Genomic DNA, 18,574 nt, shown 5'->3' on the forward strand with positions numbered 1-18,574 from the left:
CTCAGACCCTCTTGTGTGTGCGTGTGTGTGTGCGTCCAGCTGCCTTACACGTCTACCTCCATTCTCAGGGCACCATGACCAGATGAACCAGCAGCACATGATGCCGCCCGGGCACTACCAGATGAGGAGGCTGCCCACCAACGACATCCAGGACGACTTTGACTGGGACGCCATCGTTTAGAATCACCCTGAAGAGAGGAAGAAAAGGAGGGATAGAGAGAGGGTGTGAGAAGAGTGGAAACGACCACCTGCCCTGAAAAAAGAGACATTCCAGAAGAGGAATATCAATCCCATGATCTTGGTCTTTTTATACGAGAGTGACTTTGAAGACAATCATACACAGAGGGAGAGACTAGTCAACGTTTGCCAGTAGACAAGTTGGATGGTCACATTTGAGGAGAAAAAAAAAACACTTTTGGAATGGTTTGCATTGTCTCGTCTGTGTTCTGAGTGCCAACAGTTTTACAAGTGTCGGTGAAGTATATATTTTTTTATTCATGCTTCTATTCTCGTTTCTTTCAACTGAAGACTGAAAGTGGACGTCCGCCTGCCACTAAGCTGAAAGGAATGGGCGTGGATGAAAAAGATAGTGCTATTTATACATATGAACAAGACTCAAAGTGATACATTTTTGTTCCATCACTACAAAAACATCTGGCATCTTGCCAGTTAGTCCGGACAGTATTGCAACTCCTTGTCCCTCAATGTAGCACCCCTCACCTATCTGACAGCAGTGATCCATGGACGGATACTTTCGCCACTTCCAAGAAATAAAGTTAGTTCGAAATTTGAGGGAAGACCAGATAAGGATGCTCATTCTAACAAGTGTCTGATCTCTTTGACTGACTCAAACAATGCCAACTGTATGGAATTGAGCACCATCTTGTGGTTGCAGGCTTATATTGCAGAGGGAATTGACTATTTGGTCAGAGGAGAAATCGCATTACACCAGACCTCGGTTCAAATGCTTTTTGAAATCATTCAAATTCTTTGAGCATTTGTTTCAGTCCACCTTGAGTGCCAGATGGGCGGGGCTTGCACTTTAAGCACGGTTCCATTGCAAAAGGCATGCTCAATGAAGCACAGCTGAAGTTTTATATAGAATTTGAACCCAGGTCTGAATTGCACCCTTACATAGACATTAAGGATTTTAAATAAAAAAAATTACTTGCTTTAACTTTCAATGGTTTGAAGAACAAAAATCTTCCGGTGTAGCAGTTATTTTGTGCTTTGTATGTCACCACTTAACGCTGTGCTCATAAAAGAAATGGTGACGCTGGGCCAATGCTATGTACGTATCGCCTGTCAATCCCTTACTGGTGGTGTTATGGTGTCTACAGTTTTATCTATCTCTGTGCCTGTGTGAGAGTGTGCAAGTATGTGTTAGCGTTCATCAGGACTGTCCCGTTAGTAACTCCATGGTACGAAGCCCTCAGGGTCCCTGTTTCCTCTTTTATTTCAGAATAATGCATAACCCCTATTTCCTTTTTTAGCATTACCAAAAGGTCAAATGGGTATGTGTGTAGTTTAATGTACCTGTTGGCAGGTGTTTCGACCACTTTGGTACACCCAATGTACTACGTTATAAGTTAATTAAGTGAAATGTGGATTTAGGACTTACAGTATATAGTAGACTCGTGTGTCTGGTGAACGAGACTACTATAACGTGACTTTAGTCAAGGATTATATTAATTTGGCCTGACACTAAATAACATGAAGTCCTCTTGTTCAAAATGATCACATGGTTACAGATTGGCTACATTCCAATTCTCCCAAAGTGTGCAATCGTATCCTTGCATTGCCCCTCATAGATTTAAAAGGAATTAACTTGCACCAATCCAGTTATTTGAAATGTGTAGGGGATGGGGGGTGAATGAGTGTACACTTTTGGAGAAGGGTAAAGAATCGGAATGGACGGGGACACCGATGATTCCAAGGTGCCTAGTCATAGGATGGGAGAGGGTAAGCTGTTTTTGCACAATGCTGGATACGGTAGCATCAAGTAGAGAAAATGGTTGGACTGATAGGCCTAACCTCTCCCCTATCTTCTGGGGAAAAAAATCATAAGAGCTCAGTGAGGGAAAGAGTGTGGTGGACAATGCAGTAGAAACAATAAATAAACAGACAAAATTATCAAATGAGCTGCATTTGAACTGTGCTACTTATATTTTTCAGTGTCTCGTTCTCTCGGTATCCCTTTAGTATACCTACAGTTCCATAATTGAAATCATATCCATTGAATGATGTAAATCAGTATTTAACTGAATATATACAGGAATGATTATTAAAACGGGACCCAAAGTGCTCATGTCTTTTAAAGAACTCAAGAGTTATAAATGCGGTAAAGAGATCAATGGAACAGATGCCGGATTGCCTCATGTTCAACAAATCTGTTCTAACAAAGTGGATATTCGTCAAATCCGTAATGATGGATTTATTGTAACAAGCCCACAATGTGGTTACTAAAGTCAGATTTAGATATACACTGCTCAAAAAAATAAAGGGAACACTTAAACAACAATGTAACTCCAAGTCAATCACACTTCTGTGAAATCAAACTGTCCACTTAGGAAGCAACACTGATTGACAATAAATTTCACATGCTGTTGTGCAAATGGAATAGACAACAGGTGGAAATTATAGGCAATTGGCAAGACACCCCCAATAAAGGAGTGGTTCTGCAGGTGGGGACCACAGACCACTTCTCAGTTCCTATGCTTCCTGACTGATGTTTTGGTCACTTTTGAATGCTGGCAGTGCTTTCACTCTAGTGGTAGCATGAGACGGAGTCTACAACCCACACAAGTGGCTCAGGTAGTGCAGCTCATCCAGGATGGCACATCAATGCGACCTGTGGCAAGAAGGTTTGCTGTGTCTGTCAGCGTAGTGTCCAGAGCATGGAGGCGCTACCAGGAGACAGGCCAGTACATCAGGAGACGTGGAGGAGGCTGTAGGAGGGCAACAACCCAGCAGCATGACCGCTACCTCCGCCTTTGTGCAAGGAGGAGCAGGAGGAGCACTGCCAGAGCCCTGCAAAATGACCTCCAACAGGCCACAAATGTGCATGTGTCTGCTCAAACGGTCAGAAACAGACTCCATGAGGGTGGTATGAGGGCCCGACGTCCACAGGTGGGGGTTGTGCTTACAGCCCATCACCGTGCAGGACGTTTGGCATTTGCCAGAGAACACCAAGATTGGCAAATTCGCCACTGGCGCCCTGTGCTCTTCACAGATGAAAGCAGGTTCACACTGAGCACGTGACAGAGTCTGGAGACACCGTGGAGAACGTTCTGCTGCCTGCAACATCCTCCAGCATGACCGGTTTGGCGGTGGGTCAGTCATGGTGTGGGGTGGCATTTCTTTGGGGGGCCGCACAGCCCTCCATGTGCTCGCCAGAGGTAGCCTGACTGCCATTAGGTACCGAGATGAGATCCTCAGACCCCTTGTGAGAACATATGCTGGTGCGGTTGGCCCTGGGTTCCTCCTAATGCAAGACAATGCTAGACCTCTTGTGGCTGGAGTGTGTCAGCAGTTCCTGCAAGAGGAAGGCATTGATGCTATGGACTGGCCCGCCCGTTCCCCAGACCTGAATCCAATTGAGCACATCTGGGACATCATGTCTCGCTCCATCCACCAACGCCACGTTGCACCACAGACTGTCCAGGAGTTGGCGGATGCTTTAGTCCAGGTCTGGGAGGAGATCCCTCAGGAGACCATCCGCCACCTCATCAGGAGCATGCCCAGGAGTTGTAGGGAGGTCATACAGGCACGTGGAGGCCACACACACTACTGAGCCTCATTTTGACTTGTTTTAAGGACATTACATCAAAGTTGGATCAGCCTGTAGTGTAGTTTTCCACTTTAATTTTGAGTGTGACTCCAAATCCAGACCTCCATGGGTTGATAAATTGGATTTCCATTGATTATTTTTGTGTGATTTTGTTGTCAGCACATTCAACTATATGAAGAAAAAAGTATTTAATAAGATTATTTCTTTCATTCAGATCTAGGATGTGTTGTTTAAGTGTTCCCTTTATTTTTTTGAGCAGTATATTTGGATGTTTTTGGTACATAACATTTAGAAGTAGTCCCTTTTCTGGTTTAGAAGTGACTGATAAATGCTAGCTCACGTTTGTATGAGCGAAATCGGTGGTGTTAGTCGTTTTAACTGTAATGCATAGTGCAGTTGATTGGTGACGATGAATGAACATGTATTGGGCTTGACATCCATACAAGCATTGTACTCCAATTTTTACCTCAACAGTGTGAAATACACATGTAAACAATAGCCTAAGTGTAGGGTCATTTTGTTGGGGGGGGGTAATGATGAGATTCGGGAATGTTCCCATGGCATTTCCGTTGATTTTGGTCAAGTTCCATTGACCTCTTTACCGCATCTATGGTCAAGATTTCTGATTTCTGTCACGTGCTGGTTTTTGATGACAAGCAGAAACAATATATTGTATGTCAGTGTGTTATTGTGCTAACTATGTCATTTCAATCATCAGTGAAGGGACTCATGAATTAAACAAATGGAGGGAGGGGTAGTATTTTGTTCTTGCTCTTTCAAGAGAGAAACCGTGTGTGTGTGTATATATATATATATATATATAAATGTGATCAAATGCATTGGCTTTTTGTGTGACACTCTTCCTTGTACTGGAGTCTTATAGTTACAAATGTTTCAATGTTTATTAAAATGGTATTGATAAATTTTACTTCATTTTGTTGTCTTTTTGGGCCAATTCTTTTTTACCCCTTTTTCTCCCCAATTCCGTGGTATCCAGTTGGTAGTTAGTTTTGTCCCATCGCTGCAACTCCCGTATGGACTCGGGAGAAGCGGAGATCGAGAGCCGTGCGTCTTGACACAACGCCTGCTTAACCCGGAAGCCAGCCGCACCAATGTGCCGGAGGAAACACCGTACACCTGGCGACCGTGTCAGTGTGCACTGCGCCACAGTCGCTAGTGCGCGATGGGAAAAGAACATCCCTGCCAGCCAAACCCTCCCCTAACCTGGACAACGCTGGGCCAATTGTGCGCTGCCCCATGGGTCTCCCGGTCACAGCCGGCTGCGACAGAGCCTGGACTCGAACCAGGATCTCTAGTGGCACAGCTAGCACTGCGATGCAGTGCCTTGCGCCACTCAGGAGGCATAGGAATGATTCTTGCTCACAAGAAATTCTCCAATACAGTCCATTCGGGAAAGTATTCAGACCCTTTTGACTTTTTCCACATTTTGTTACATTACAGCCTTTATTCTACAATTGTATTTAATCAATCTACACACAATTACCCATAATGACAAAGCAAAAACTGTTTTTATAATATTTTTAAAGAAAGCAACTTATTTACAACTCTACAACTTGTCCACCTGTGGTAAATTCAATTGATTGGACATGATTTGGAAAAGCACACACCTGTCTATATAAGGTCCCACAGTTGACAGTTCATGTCAGAGCAAAACTCAAGCCATGATGTTGAAGGAATTGCCTGTAGAGCTCCAAGACAGGATTGTGTCGAGGCACAGATCTGGGGAAGGGTACCTGCAGGATTGAAGGTCCCCAAGAACACAGTGGTCTCCATCCTTAAATGGAAGAAGTTTGGAACCACCAAGACTCCTCCAACAGTTGGCTGCCTGGCCAAACTGAGCAATCGGGGGAGAAGGGCCTTGGTCAGGAAGGTGACCAAGATCCCGATGGTCACTCTGACAGAGCTCCAGAGTTCTTCTGTGGCGATGGGAGAACCTTCCAGAAGGACAACCATCTCTGCAGCACTCCACCAATCAGGCCTTTATGTTAGTGGCCAGACGGAAGCCACTCCTCAGTAAAAGGCACATGACCGCCCGCTTGGAGTTTGCCAAAAGGCACATAAAAACTCAGACCATGATAAACAAGATTCTCTGGTCTGATGAAACCAAGCTTGAACTCTTTGGCCTGAATGTGCAAAGGCAAAGGGTGGCTACTTTGAAGAACCTCATAAAATATATTTTGATTTAACCCTTTTTTGGTTACTGCATGATTCCATATGTGTTATTTCATAGTTTTGATATCTTCACCATTATTCTACAATGTAGAATATAATAAAAATAAAGAAACTCTGGAATGAGTAGGTGTGTCAACTTTTGACTGGTACTGTATGTCTTAGCACCCTTTGCCTTGCTGACAGCTTTGCACACTCTTGGCATTCTCTCAACCAGCTTCACCTAGAATGCTTTTCCAACAGTCTTGAAGGATTTCCCACATGCTGAGCACTTGTTGGCTGCTTTTTCTTCACTCTGCGGTCCGACTCATCCCAAACATCTCAATTTAGTTGCGGTCGGGTGATTGTGGAGGCCAGGTCATCTGATGCAGCACTCCATCACTCTCCTTCTTGGTAAAATAGCCCTCACACAGCCTGGAGGTGTGTTGGGTCATTGTCCTGTTGAAAAACAACTGATAGTCCCACTAAGCGCAGTCCAGATGGGATGACGTTTCGCTGCAGAATGCTTTGGTCGCCATGCTGGTTAAGTGTGCCTTGAATTCTAAATAAATCACAGACAGTGTCACCAGCAAAGCACCCCCACACCTCCTCTTCCATGCTTTACGGTGGGAAATACCCATGCGGAGATCATCCGTTCACCCATACCGCGTCTCACAAAGACACGGAAGTTGGAACCAAAAATCTCAAGTTTGGACTCCAGATCAAAGGACACACTTCCACTGGTCTAATGTCCATTGCTCGTGTTTCTTGGCCCAAGCAAGTCTCTTCTTATTGGTGTCCTTTAGTAGTGGTTTCTTTGCAGGAATTTGGCCATGAAGGCCTGATTCGCAGTCTCCTCTGAACAGTTGATGTTGAGATGTGTCTGTTACTTGAACTCTGAAGCATTTATTTGAGTCTGGTAAGTCTAAATAACTTATACTCTGCAGCAGAGGTAACTCTGGGTCTTCCATTCCTGTGGCAGTCCTCATGATTCCACATGTGTTATTTCATAGTTTTGATGTCTTCACTATTAATCTACAATGTAGAAAATAGTAAAAATAAAGAAAAACCCTTGAATGAGTAGGTGTTCTAAAACTTTGGACCGGTAGTGTACATATTACCTCGATTAACCTGTACCCCCCGCATATTGACTCGGTACCTGTACCCTCTGTATATAGTGCCGTTATGTTATTGTTGCTCTTTTATTTACTTTAGTTTATTTAGTAAATATTTTCTTAACTAACAATGCAGAAAAATAAGAGTTAAAGGCTTGTAAGTATGCATTTCACTAAGGTCTACACCTGTTGTATTCGCTGCATGTGACAAATAACATTTGATTTGATTATTTATTTCCTACATTTTACACACATGCTGCTTTTTCCTCCAACAGATGTCGCTAGTGTGCAAAGCTAGAGCATGTTTGCACTTTCGTCAACTATTTGGACCACCATGACCGCATGTGTTAAAGTCACATAGTGTTCTAACTGCATTTACTGTGGAGGCTACTCTGTCAACAATGCCTGTATGTTAACCTAAACCATTTAGTGAAACCACAAGATAAATCTATTAAAACAGTAGTGTTTTAGAGTTCTCTATAGAACTAATGGGCACTCCTTTTAGTCAAATGTATTTGTACGTATATTGGGGAAAACTCACCATTAGCTGAATCTAAAATCACAATCTGATTAAGTACATAACTTATTTCCTGGTGTAAGTTGATCCAATTGGATTGCTTGCATATCATTAAATGGAGAATTCGAACAACAAAAAACATTGTTTAGAATGTTTTTCTCCACTCACTAAAGGTTTTGTGTGGATAGAAGGTGTTTGTTTTCAGGGTATATTTGTATGTAATGAATTGCTTATGTTTTTGTGGTGTCTACCTTGTGTGTATTTATTTATCTACAGTATTTCTGTGTGTGCTGCTGGTATTGCAAGGCAGTCAGCAGCCTCACAGTGGACTGGAGAGGGGTGGACTACATGAAGAGTGGGGCTCACTCAGGACTGGCCTGTTCAAGTAGGGAGGCAGGACCGGGACTGAGACCACCTTACACTGCTCAGCCCCCCCCACCCACCCTAACCATCATGCACCCCTCCTCCACTCCCGACACACTCACACTCTCCCTTGCCCTGTGCCTGTCTCTCTCCATTCTACCAAGCAGCCAGCCAGACCTCTCTTCTGCCCTGTCGACATCCCTCGAGTGTTCCACGCCTTTCTCCCTCAGCCTCCTCAGCCGTGCTCGTCTGCCCTCGCCTCCGCTGACGGTCCAAGTCTATCTACAACTGCAACAAGTTCCCTGGGACTTTTTCAGAAACTCTTTCCTCAATACCTTTTTTTCTTTTTGCTACCTCCCTTGAGACGCCAGTGCGGGTTGTGCTGTGTGATAGGGTCTAGTGTTGCTCTTCGCCTTCGGGGTCTCTGTACGCTGTTGACCAGAGGAGAAGACTACTTGTCACCATGATCAAAGTTCAGCTGCTGCTCTTGCTGGGCCTGGTCGGCCCCTTCTGTGCCGTCGCACGCGCAAGTAAGTCAACATCCAGGGCTCGAGCCCTCCTAGCACACCGTGTCCGGTCACTCTGCTCGGCTCTCACACTTACTCACACACACCACACCTCTCTTCTCATACTCACACACCCTTTGTCTGTTTGGCTTGTATCCGGGAGCGTCCTGAATTTGAATCTCGGGGCCACTCTTTGTCCTTAGTTCAAAAGTTCCACTCAAGGAAGAGCATACACGTTCTCTTTGGTTTGTTTGATGTAGGTTTTATTTTATTCTTCACAGTAGTCTTTGTCATTTAACATTTGCTCAGCTATGGTATAGGACTCTTGTATTCTCCTCTAGGTATAAGTTCATTTAGCAGTGAATTTCTTTGGCTCATCCTGGATGGAAAAAGACAAGCCTTGGCTGAGGGTGTTAATGTAATACACAGGGCTGACTGGGTGGATAGTCTGTGTCAATTCTACCCCCCACCCCACGCCTCAGGGAGGAAGAAAAGTTTGATTTGGAGACGGGAATGTGATGTAATGGTGCTAGGTCTTGTGCCTCGTGCACATGAGTTCTTGTCTGCCGGCAGGGAGTAAAAGGAATATCCTTTGGAAGGCTCCCAAATAGTGCTCGGGTCTGACTCGCCAAATATACACACTGTACACGTTTATCGGAAAGCTTACCACTCTCCCTCGCCAATCCTGGGTTCCAAAGTCTTTCCCCATGGGGTGGGAGGGAAAGAGAGGAAGGGGCAGAGACTGAGTGCTGCAGGGCAGGGCTGGTTTGCGTGTGGGTATTAATAGAGGGTAGCTCTATATTTTAAGACTGTCATATGGATGGGACCGGGAGAGCGAATAACCGGCTACGTGAGGGCTTAACAGTGAGGGCTGCTGCCCCACCCCTACCACATGTTGTTAGACTGCCAAGACCCACCACCCCCTCCACATTTACCCATCTTTGGCAGGGTATCAAGCTTTACAGGCCCCCTTCACCCCTCATTCCGGCCGCCCCCTGATACTATTCCCCCTACTCCCGGTTGATGAGTCTAGGGGCGGGGGAAGTTGGTGGGATTTATTTTTAAACAGCAACCTTTACCGACCAGACGTGCCTCTTTCCAACGAAGGCCTGTTTGTAAGAGTGTTAACTCCTCAAGCATTTCCTCTCTGCTCCATACCCTGACAAAAATAATATAAACAAATATAATAACCGGCACACGCTCCGAACAGAGCCTGTTGATTCTTGACTCCCCTACATTCCTCGCCGACGCCCCTCCCAACTCATAATGAGCTTTGTCTGAGCCACTCGCCTTTTAAAAGACTCCATCCAGCACATCTGGCTGCAGACACGGGTCAATGCTCTCTGTCCGTGCCGGCTTGTAAAGTGACTCAAGTGTGTGCTCATTCGCCAAATATGAGGCGTACGATATAAAATCCACTCAGGAAAAGCATTGCTTACATCAATATATTATTTTTTTTGCCATCCAAAATGTAGAGTTGACAGTTGTAAGCCTACCTCTAAAGGAAAATCTGTGCGGTGAAAAAACAAATATCTATTTGAGTCGGCCCAGGCGGAGGCCATTTTAGGTCACGAACGAGGTAGCCCCAGACGTAGTTGTAGGGTTGGTGTGGCAGGCACTGACAGAGAAGGTAATTCAGCCCTGCCATTAGACCAAGGGGGCACTCCCACAACATGGCCGAACCAAGGGTTTGTGTGTCTTCACTGTCAGCATGAACATCTCATGTCTCTAGCACCTACGCCACAGTGCCAGACACGGAGCAAAGAAGAAGTAACCCACAGGGCTGCATAGAAATGTATACACCAGTGAACTGAGAAAATTATGTTTTTCTGGACTTTCATTTGATATATTACTAACGTTCCCTGATATTTATTGTGGCTCCCTTTTTAGGTCATCTCAATTCATTTTTGCTGTACTTAATGTAATGAATAATAGATTGAGTTTCACAGCATATATTTATCGCTATACACTCAGTGGCCAATTTTAAGGTTCACTCATTTAGTACCGGGGTCGGACCCCACTCTGCCTCCAGAACAGCCTGAGTTCTTAGTGGCATGGGTTCTACAAGGTGTGGCATTCAAATGTTGCTCAAGAGACCTAACGTGTGTCAGGAAAACATTCCCCAAACCATTACATCACTCCCACCAACCTGTACCGCTGACACCAAGCAGGATGGGGCCATGGACTCATGCTGCTTACGCCAAATCCTGCCATCAGCATGATGCAACAGGAACCAGGATTTGTCGGACCATGCAATGTTTTTCCACAACTCAATTGTCCAGTGCACCGTTGATCATACCATGCTCAAAGTCGCTTAGGTCACTTGTTTTGCCCATTGTAACGTTCAATCAAACTGTAACTGAATGCCTGTCTGCCTCCTTTATAAGCCACGGCCACATGACTCACTGTGTCTGTAGGAGCGAACATTTTTGTGAATGGGGTGGTGTACCTAATAAATTGGCCTAACTGGAGTATTTCTGTAATGACTTGATATTTCTTGTTTGCCCGATTTATATTGTTCAAGTACATTTGATATAGGCCCATGGCTTCATAGAAGTATTGTGCCATTGGTGGCCTCAGTGATGTTGTCCAGAAGATACATGTTTAATGTCCTGTATCTCCAATCATGGGAAAATAAACGCGGCCTATATGTGGATACTATTGTGTCTAAGATAAGAGCCAGTTAGCCAGAGTGGAATATTCTATCGGACCTCTCCCACTCAACTCAAAGTGCCAGGCAGAGAGGTGTGGCGCTATATGTTTATGCGTGACTCCTACAGCTAGCGTGGGAGGCTAGCTGTGCTGCGAGGTGCCATACTGTGATGAGATGGGCAGATACCTCCCTCCCCAGCTTAGGAACAACATTCTTGGGCTCCGGGGCCACAGCAGACACACACACACTCCCTCACAAGTCTGGAGATGGGCCCTTCCTGTCTACAGACAGCTTAGCACAGACTCACACACTCACTCATATGCACACACAGGGGAGCCTCAGTGGCAGCTGATTGTGATGGTGATGGATGTGTCCTGCTCCCTCCTTTGCTCTCACTATCTTTCTCTCTCCCCCTCTCTCTCTTCCCCTCTTCTCTCTCACGATGTCATTACTGTCCGACAGGCAGGATCGCCACCCCATACGGGCCCCACCGCTTCTCCTGGCCCTTTGCTGTATTCTTTCACTCTCGCCCCTTTGCCTGCCTGCCTTTTATGCCCCCCTTCTCTCCAAAGAGCTTGTTTGAGAGAAATGTTAATGCAGGGCGATTGAGACTTTTAATGCCCAGCGGTGGTTAAGGGAGCTGATGACACACGCACTCAAACTCAAGCATGCACGCATGCACACACTCACACATCTGCTCTGAGGTCAGGCTATCATGGGACATTAAATCAGAGACAGACTGTGGGACTAGGATCTGTTCACGAAATAGCGCTAGAGAGAGCGAATAAATGGAATGAGCTGCCGCTGAGCTCTCCCCTCTAAGTAAAAAACATACCGTTCCCTTTGGGCTTCCCTCCACCCTTTTTACACCCCTCTCCTTTTGCAGAGCTACAGCATTCCCAAAACCTTTATCAGGACAACTTAATCCACGGGATGAGGTGGGGCAGAGAGAAGATAGGGGGAGAGAAGTATGGTGGGAGAGAGATGTCGTGTTCTCTTACTCACTAGCGCATCTGTATTAGCCAACACAGTGGAAAGGAAATAGTACTTAGAGCTAATTGTGAGTGCAGCAGACATAACGAAGCAATTGTTAGCGGAGTGGGGGGAACATGAATACATATAGCGTAATGCTATTCTCACTCAAGCATGGGCACTTTATCATCAGACATTCCAAACAAACATAAACGTTGCAGTTTCAAGTGCTTCACGATCCGCAGTGGGAGAACAACTTTTGTTATATTTGAACCTGCTTGTTTCTAATGAACGTTAGAGCAAATGGGGAACAGAGAGAGCGAGAGAGATTTAACTCATAGAGCATTCTCTATTACGAACGGTCTTGAACAATCAGGGAAAAGGACGAAGAAATGATGTCAGGTTCTAAGTTTAGACCGATCGCTCAGCTTCTTATTTCTGGAGTTGGGAGAAGTTTTGAACTGCACATTTCAAATGGGCAAAGAGTACTTTCAGGAAAAAGGAGGGATTGCAAAAGGACATGTTGCCAGTTTGCAAGTTAACCATAATTTCAGTCCTTCACTGAAATTGACTTCTGCTTCTTAATTTCGAGGCTGTGCTGTCCAAGCAAAGCTTTCAGTTGTGGTGTGGAGGGGAATATTTCCAACAGGCACAGATAGGACGGGTTGACGAGCACAACAGTAAGGTCTCACTCAGCTTGTACTTTGCGGTCCAACCCTTTGATCAAAGAGGCTATTCTTATTACAAGAGGGTTTCATTCAATTATAGGATAGATGATGGTAGATTTCACTTCAAGCATTGACAACAGCATACCACCCTGCATCCCACTGCTGGCTTGCCTCTGAAGCTAAGCAGGGTTGGTTTTGGTTGGTCCCTGGATGGGACACCAGATGCTGCTGGAAGTGGTGTTGGAGGCCAGTCGGTTGCACTCTTTCCTCTGGTCTAAAAAAATATCCTAATGCCCTAGGGAAGTGATTGGGGACATTGCCCTGTGTAGGGTGCTGTCTTTCGGATGTGACATTAAAAGGGTGTCCTGACTCTCTGTGGTTACTAAAGATCCCTTGGCACTTATTGTAAGAGTAGGGGTGTTCACCCTGGTGTCCTGGCTAAATTCCCAATCTGGCCCTCATACCATCATGGTCACCTAATCATCCCCAGCTTCCAATTGGCTCATTTATCCCCTCTCCCCTGGAACTATTCCCCAGGTCATTACTGTAAATGAGAATGTGTTCTCAGTCAACTTAACTGGTAAAATAAGGGTATTTTTTAAACAGTCCACTGAACTCAGAGCTTCCTTTACAACTCTTATTGCCATCCAAAAATGGCCTGATGAGGATGTTTTGAGGTTGAGATCCATGTAGGTCTTTGGTCTCTCGTAATATCACAAACAACAAATTCCAACACATCCAAGTAATTTGGATCCCGTTATCTCTGTTAAACACCCAGTTGTGTTGTTTTACCCTGAATTGTCCATTGTTGCCTCCCCCTCTTTCCCCTCTTAGTGACTATGTTTTAATGGTATGGCCTCATATGCTGACTTCCTGCCATCCCCATCCAGGGGCTGTTATGGCGGAGACTCCATGAACAGGAAATGAGGCAGCGGATGAGGCATGCGAGTGCGCAAACACGGCCCAAGACAGGATGGAGAGGGGCAAGATGGATGGGACTGGGGAGGAGGGAGGACCAACATTTGTTCAGTCATGGGGTGTGGCAGCCATGTTCTTACTGCTACTGATGTGTCAAGCTATGGGCTGGGAGAGAAATAAAAAAATGTCAAGGAAGAGCTAATATTTTTCCCACAATGCCCTTGCAATGAGGGAATTTCCAACTGTTGTTCCCGCTTTCCAGCGAATACATTTCAAAACGATTGTGAAATGACAAGAGTGAAGTTTTATGGTCATACTCAAAAAGTAATTAACCTCAGTTGTCATGTATCCAATCACAAGTGGTAGCCCTTCTCTTCAGCGTGTGTGAATATTGTTAATTTGCCTCTAGCAGTCTCTGACTTTTCTTTGCTGCCCCTCAGGCACACTGGTGACACCATTAGACAGGGTGTCAGATACCCCTGCTGCCACCGATACCCTCGAAGAAGGCGCCACCGATGCCCCCAAGACTGCGGCCGATGAGGTCGTAACGAAAGCCCCTGCCACCGATAAACCCGTCACTACTCAGGCCGATGAGGCTGCCCCGAAGGTGACAGAGGCCGCTTCCACGGAGACCGAGGCCACTGAGGCTGCCGAGCAGGAGGCGGCTACAACGGAGGCCCCTGCTGTCGCCACCACGGCCCCGGCATATCCCAAAGCCACGGCAGCTGCAGAGGCTGAGGAGGAGTTGGTGGTGGAGGAGGGTAAGGATAGGAGATGTCATCTACAGATATAGAGATCATGAAGCTGAGAAACCCTGTCAATGCTACAGTCTGTAGGTGCTCCCATAGGCGGGAATCAAAGAGGGCAAGGATATGTGTAGAACTCAAGACACGATGAAATTGCTCTGCCCCCTGGTCTCTAAATTTCTATCCTTGCCTTTTAGTCGATTGTCTCACTCTCCCTATTTCCATAATTTTTTTCCCCTTCTCTCGGTTTCCTTCCTGTTTCACTAAACGTGTTGTTGATTCCCTATCGAGGTCAGTCTGATGGGGTAACTCAGTCTTTGTGTTCCTTCCACAGAGGGCACTGGCTCTGGACAAGTGGTGGGTATTGTGATTGGCGCATTGGTGGCAGTGATCATTGTCATCGCCGTGGTGATCGCCTTGGTGAGGAGAATGGGCAAATACTCGTAAGTACTCGTAAGTTTTTTTATCTCTGCATCCAGTATGAGAGAAGTTAGAGGTAGTTTAGCAAGCCAATGCTAACTAGCTTAGCGCAAACACTGAAAGTCTTCGGGATCAGTTAGCATCCGTCATACTGGACGCAGAGACATAACATTTGCCATCACAGGTTGGTGGCACCTTAATTGGGGAGGATGGGCTCGTGGTAATGGCTGGAGTGGAATGGTATCAAATACGTCAAATACATGGCTTTCATGTGTTTGATGCCATTCCAGCCATTATTATTAGCCGTCCTGCCCTCAGCAGCCTCCACTGTTTGCTATCCACGAGTTCATCTGACTCTGGGGAAGTAGATAAAGGGCTTCATTGCCAAAATACTATGGTGAAGTGGGTGCAATGGGTATTACGAAGCACATGGTTTAATAGATAAAACAACCTGCATCACCTTTCAACCATAACACATTTGAATCATAGATTCAAATAGAAGTGTCTGTATTCCTTTAAAAAATAAGTTTTGGCCTCCCGAGTGGCGCTGTGGTCTAAGGCACTGCATCGCAGTACTAGCTGTGCCACTAGAGATTCTGAGTTCCGAGTCCAGGCTGTCGCAGCCGGCCGGTAATTTTTTTAATTTATTTATAGACGTTTTAAATGGGAACAAGAAGTGTCTTCCAATAGAGGACACGACAGCTGCTGTACTCCTTACCACACACCTTTTCCTCTGAAAATATTGTTATATTTGGGGATGTGCTTGCCTGCTAACAGGGAACATTTTTTTATGCCATAGGGCTGCTGCTGCTGCTAAGAAAAAGGCTGCCACAAAAGAGAGCATCTTGGTTTCTGTAATTTTCTCTGATTGTTTTCCCAGTTAATCATCTTAACCCCATGACTCTCTGTGGTCCAAAGTCACAGACACAAAACAAATGATGCGTCTCATATTGAACCCTATTCATTTTATAGGGCCCTAGTCAAAAGTAGTGCTCCATTAAGGGGAATAGGTGCTATTTAGGATGCACCCTTTGTGTCTGTCCGTCGCCGATCGACAGGCTGTTGGTTGCTACTGCTCTCTGAGACATCCACTCATGGGCCAATGAGCCATCAGGCATTGTTCATTCAGTGAAACAAGTGGCTTTATTTGCACTTCAATTTCAGTCAAAAGGCTCATGTATGGACTTAGTGGGTCCATTGACAAATGGTTTCCCAGCTGTTTGGCTTTACATCAGTTCTAATTGATTATGCTGGCTGTCTCAATGGCATAATGGTTTGAAGCAGAGTAGCAACTCAAGGCTGTCATCTTGAATGTGTTATCCTGATAACTAATTCAAAGAGATTTGTTGTTGGTCCGTTTTGAAACACTTTTGTTTTTTATTGTACCAACTTCACCTAAACTGAGTAAAATGTATTAAATAAATACCATTTTAAGTATGTTTCTCCTTTAAACCATTCAAAACTAACTATATCCTTATACAAGCCGAATGGTTGTAGTGCCCATAACTAAGATAACATGCAGTATATGAGTGACTTTTGAATTAATTCAGTTACAATCACCCATGTTTTTATTTCCTCATTTTCGGGTCACTGGTGACTCCCCCTACGAATTATGACGTTTCATGAAAAATGTACTAAAAATTATGTTCTCTATGTGCTGTGGTATCATTAAAATCATAAACCAAGCAACTTTTTAGATATAATTTATCCAAACCATTTTTTCAATCATCTGAAATGTGTGAGCAGATTTTGTTTGAGTGTTGGCCTGTGTGTTTTACTCTTTCTCCTTCTCTCTTCATCCCTCAGCCCCTGAGGAGAAAGGCTGCCAGACAGGAAGTCCCCAAAATGTTCTGGCAATTCTGAACTGCTGAACTACGTAATTTCCTGTCATTAAACAAGCATGCTACCAGCACTAACCTAACCAAGATCTTGTACTGTTGCCAAAAGGAGGGGGAGGTGTGGGGGGAGAAGAATGTTTCTCTCCCAACCCCCAGACAGAGCCATTGATATCAATGGTCCTGCCCAACCACACAACAACCCTCCACACCGATAACCAAACGGGGGGGGGGGGGGGGTGACCCCTCACTGACATCCACAGTGACCCACAGGATGTCAGTAAATTTCAGGATTTTTCATGTGTTTGTAAAAAGAAAGGAAGTAAGGGATTATTTAACTTGTGGTAGAAAACGCTCTCTTATGCAGTGGTGTGTACATTAATTCCAATTTGCATTTGAGTTGAAGACGACCTAAAAACACGACACAAAAGAAACAGAAAATAAATATAAAAATAAAAAGTTGAATACAGAAGGGGAAAAAAGGCGGAAGAAAATGTGGTGAATTTAATAGGGTGTATATACCATGCAAAGGGACTACAGTTATTACTTGATTATATGTTGCAGTTGCTCACTATAGCATTCAGTTAATGGAACATTGCAAAGCAGCCAAAAACATCCACATAGTATTTTCTCACCTTAACACCTAGCCAATGAGTCCCTACCTACCAAAATGTTCAACAACTATATGAAGCACTGTATGCAGAAGTTGTTTCGACATTGTGCTCATGTTCTGAGGGTTAGCGAGGGGCTAATGAAAAGACGCCTCATTTGCAAGTGTAACGTGACATTCGCCAGCTTTAACACTGACATATAAAAACCTAATACAGATCTGTGAAATTTTGCAGAAGGGTTTGTGCCACTGTCTCTGGTATTCCCTGGATAGTTTGGAGATTTTACTTTTGAAGTGCATTAATGTGAATTAAGTACTTTAACTGTCACCCATTCCAATAGGACAGCTTTGACGACTTCAGGTTTTCACAAAATCATGTGTTACATATACAGGTAGAAGTCATCAGCCCCCATTCTGCTAGCATTGTCCTTTACAATGTATTCACTGTACTTCTGCTTACTTTAGTTTGGATGGAGTATACCAAGCAAACACACACAATCTTTAAATACAGGTTCCCCCCTGAATGCATACAAAGGATGTTTTGACTTCCATGATTGCACCCAGTTTTAGGCACATTTTCTTCATAATCGTTAGTGGATAATGGGTGTAAACATTATTCAGTCTCAGCTTAGCTCCGCTTGCTTTAAGAACTCCGTTAATAAGTGCACTGAATGAGTGATGACAATTGTTTAATGGATGCGCTTTAGACACTGCAATCGTTTGCAACGATGTTTGTTTCTGCTTTTGCTCCATATTATCAAATCTAGGTCTTTCATTTTACTTGTCAGATTTTTTTTTTGTCCTTTTATTTAATTGCAGTGTTTTTGTTCATACTGTTTCAATAAACAAGTGAAAACACTCCAAATATACACTGGCTTGAGACATGTTTTTATTTATGTGTGTTGGTAGAATTCAGACATTGTATTGTCTTTGTTGCTCCATTGTTTTTTAGCTGTTGCTTATCAAATCAAGTTTCCATGACACTGTCTAAAGTCAGATTCAAGTAATTTCCCCCAAAATCTTGACAAGCCAAACAAGAGGTGCTGACACAGGAAGTAATTAATTAGCTCATGACTGCTTTTTACACCGAACTGTTTCCCCACAATCTTTAGTGTAAAATTAGCACACACCACTACCCAGCATGCACTGGGGTAGAAGTCAGTGGCGAAAGCTGATTGCTCCAGTCAGGTAATGCACAAAATTTCAACACCCCTCCACTGAATCAAGACAAACTACGGCCAAATGCGGTCCTGTATGGACTGCCTGAGACTGCTGAGTCCGTTAACTCTCTC

At 44.6% G+C, this 18,574-nt stretch overlaps 2 protein-coding genes across 4 annotated transcripts in view; both read left to right on the forward strand.

Annotated features, from left to right (window-relative positions):
- The window catches only part of LOC106567377 (forkhead box protein J3), a 120,651-nt gene extending 115,933 nt beyond the window's left edge, over positions 1 to 4,718 (forward strand). For all 3 annotated transcript variants that reach the window (XM_014136545.3, XM_014136544.3, XM_014136547.3), the window contains one exon: positions 69 to 4,718. In XM_014136545.3, the coding sequence (XP_013992020.1) occupies positions 69 to 181 (113 nt within the window). In that variant the 3' untranslated portion in view covers positions 182 to 4,718. The remainder of the gene's footprint in view (positions 1 to 68) is intronic.
- Positions 4,719 to 8,060: 3,342 nt separating this feature from the next.
- Positions 8,061 to 18,151, forward strand: LOC106567378 (uncharacterized). The gene is made up of 4 exons (XM_014136549.3): positions 8,061 to 8,484; positions 14,112 to 14,432; positions 14,752 to 14,860; positions 16,644 to 18,151. The coding sequence occupies exons 1-4, from the start codon at positions 8,418 to 8,420 to the stop codon at positions 16,648 to 16,650; spliced, it is 504 nt and encodes a 167-aa protein (XP_013992024.1). The 5' UTR covers positions 8,061 to 8,417; the 3' UTR covers positions 16,651 to 18,151.
- Positions 18,152 to 18,574: the final 423 nt, after the last annotated feature.

Source organism: Salmo salar, chromosome 13 (assembly GCF_965601325.2).
Source record: "Salmo salar chromosome 13, fSalSal1, whole genome shotgun sequence".
Taxonomy (NCBI): domain Eukaryota; kingdom Metazoa; phylum Chordata; class Actinopteri; order Salmoniformes; family Salmonidae; genus Salmo; species Salmo salar.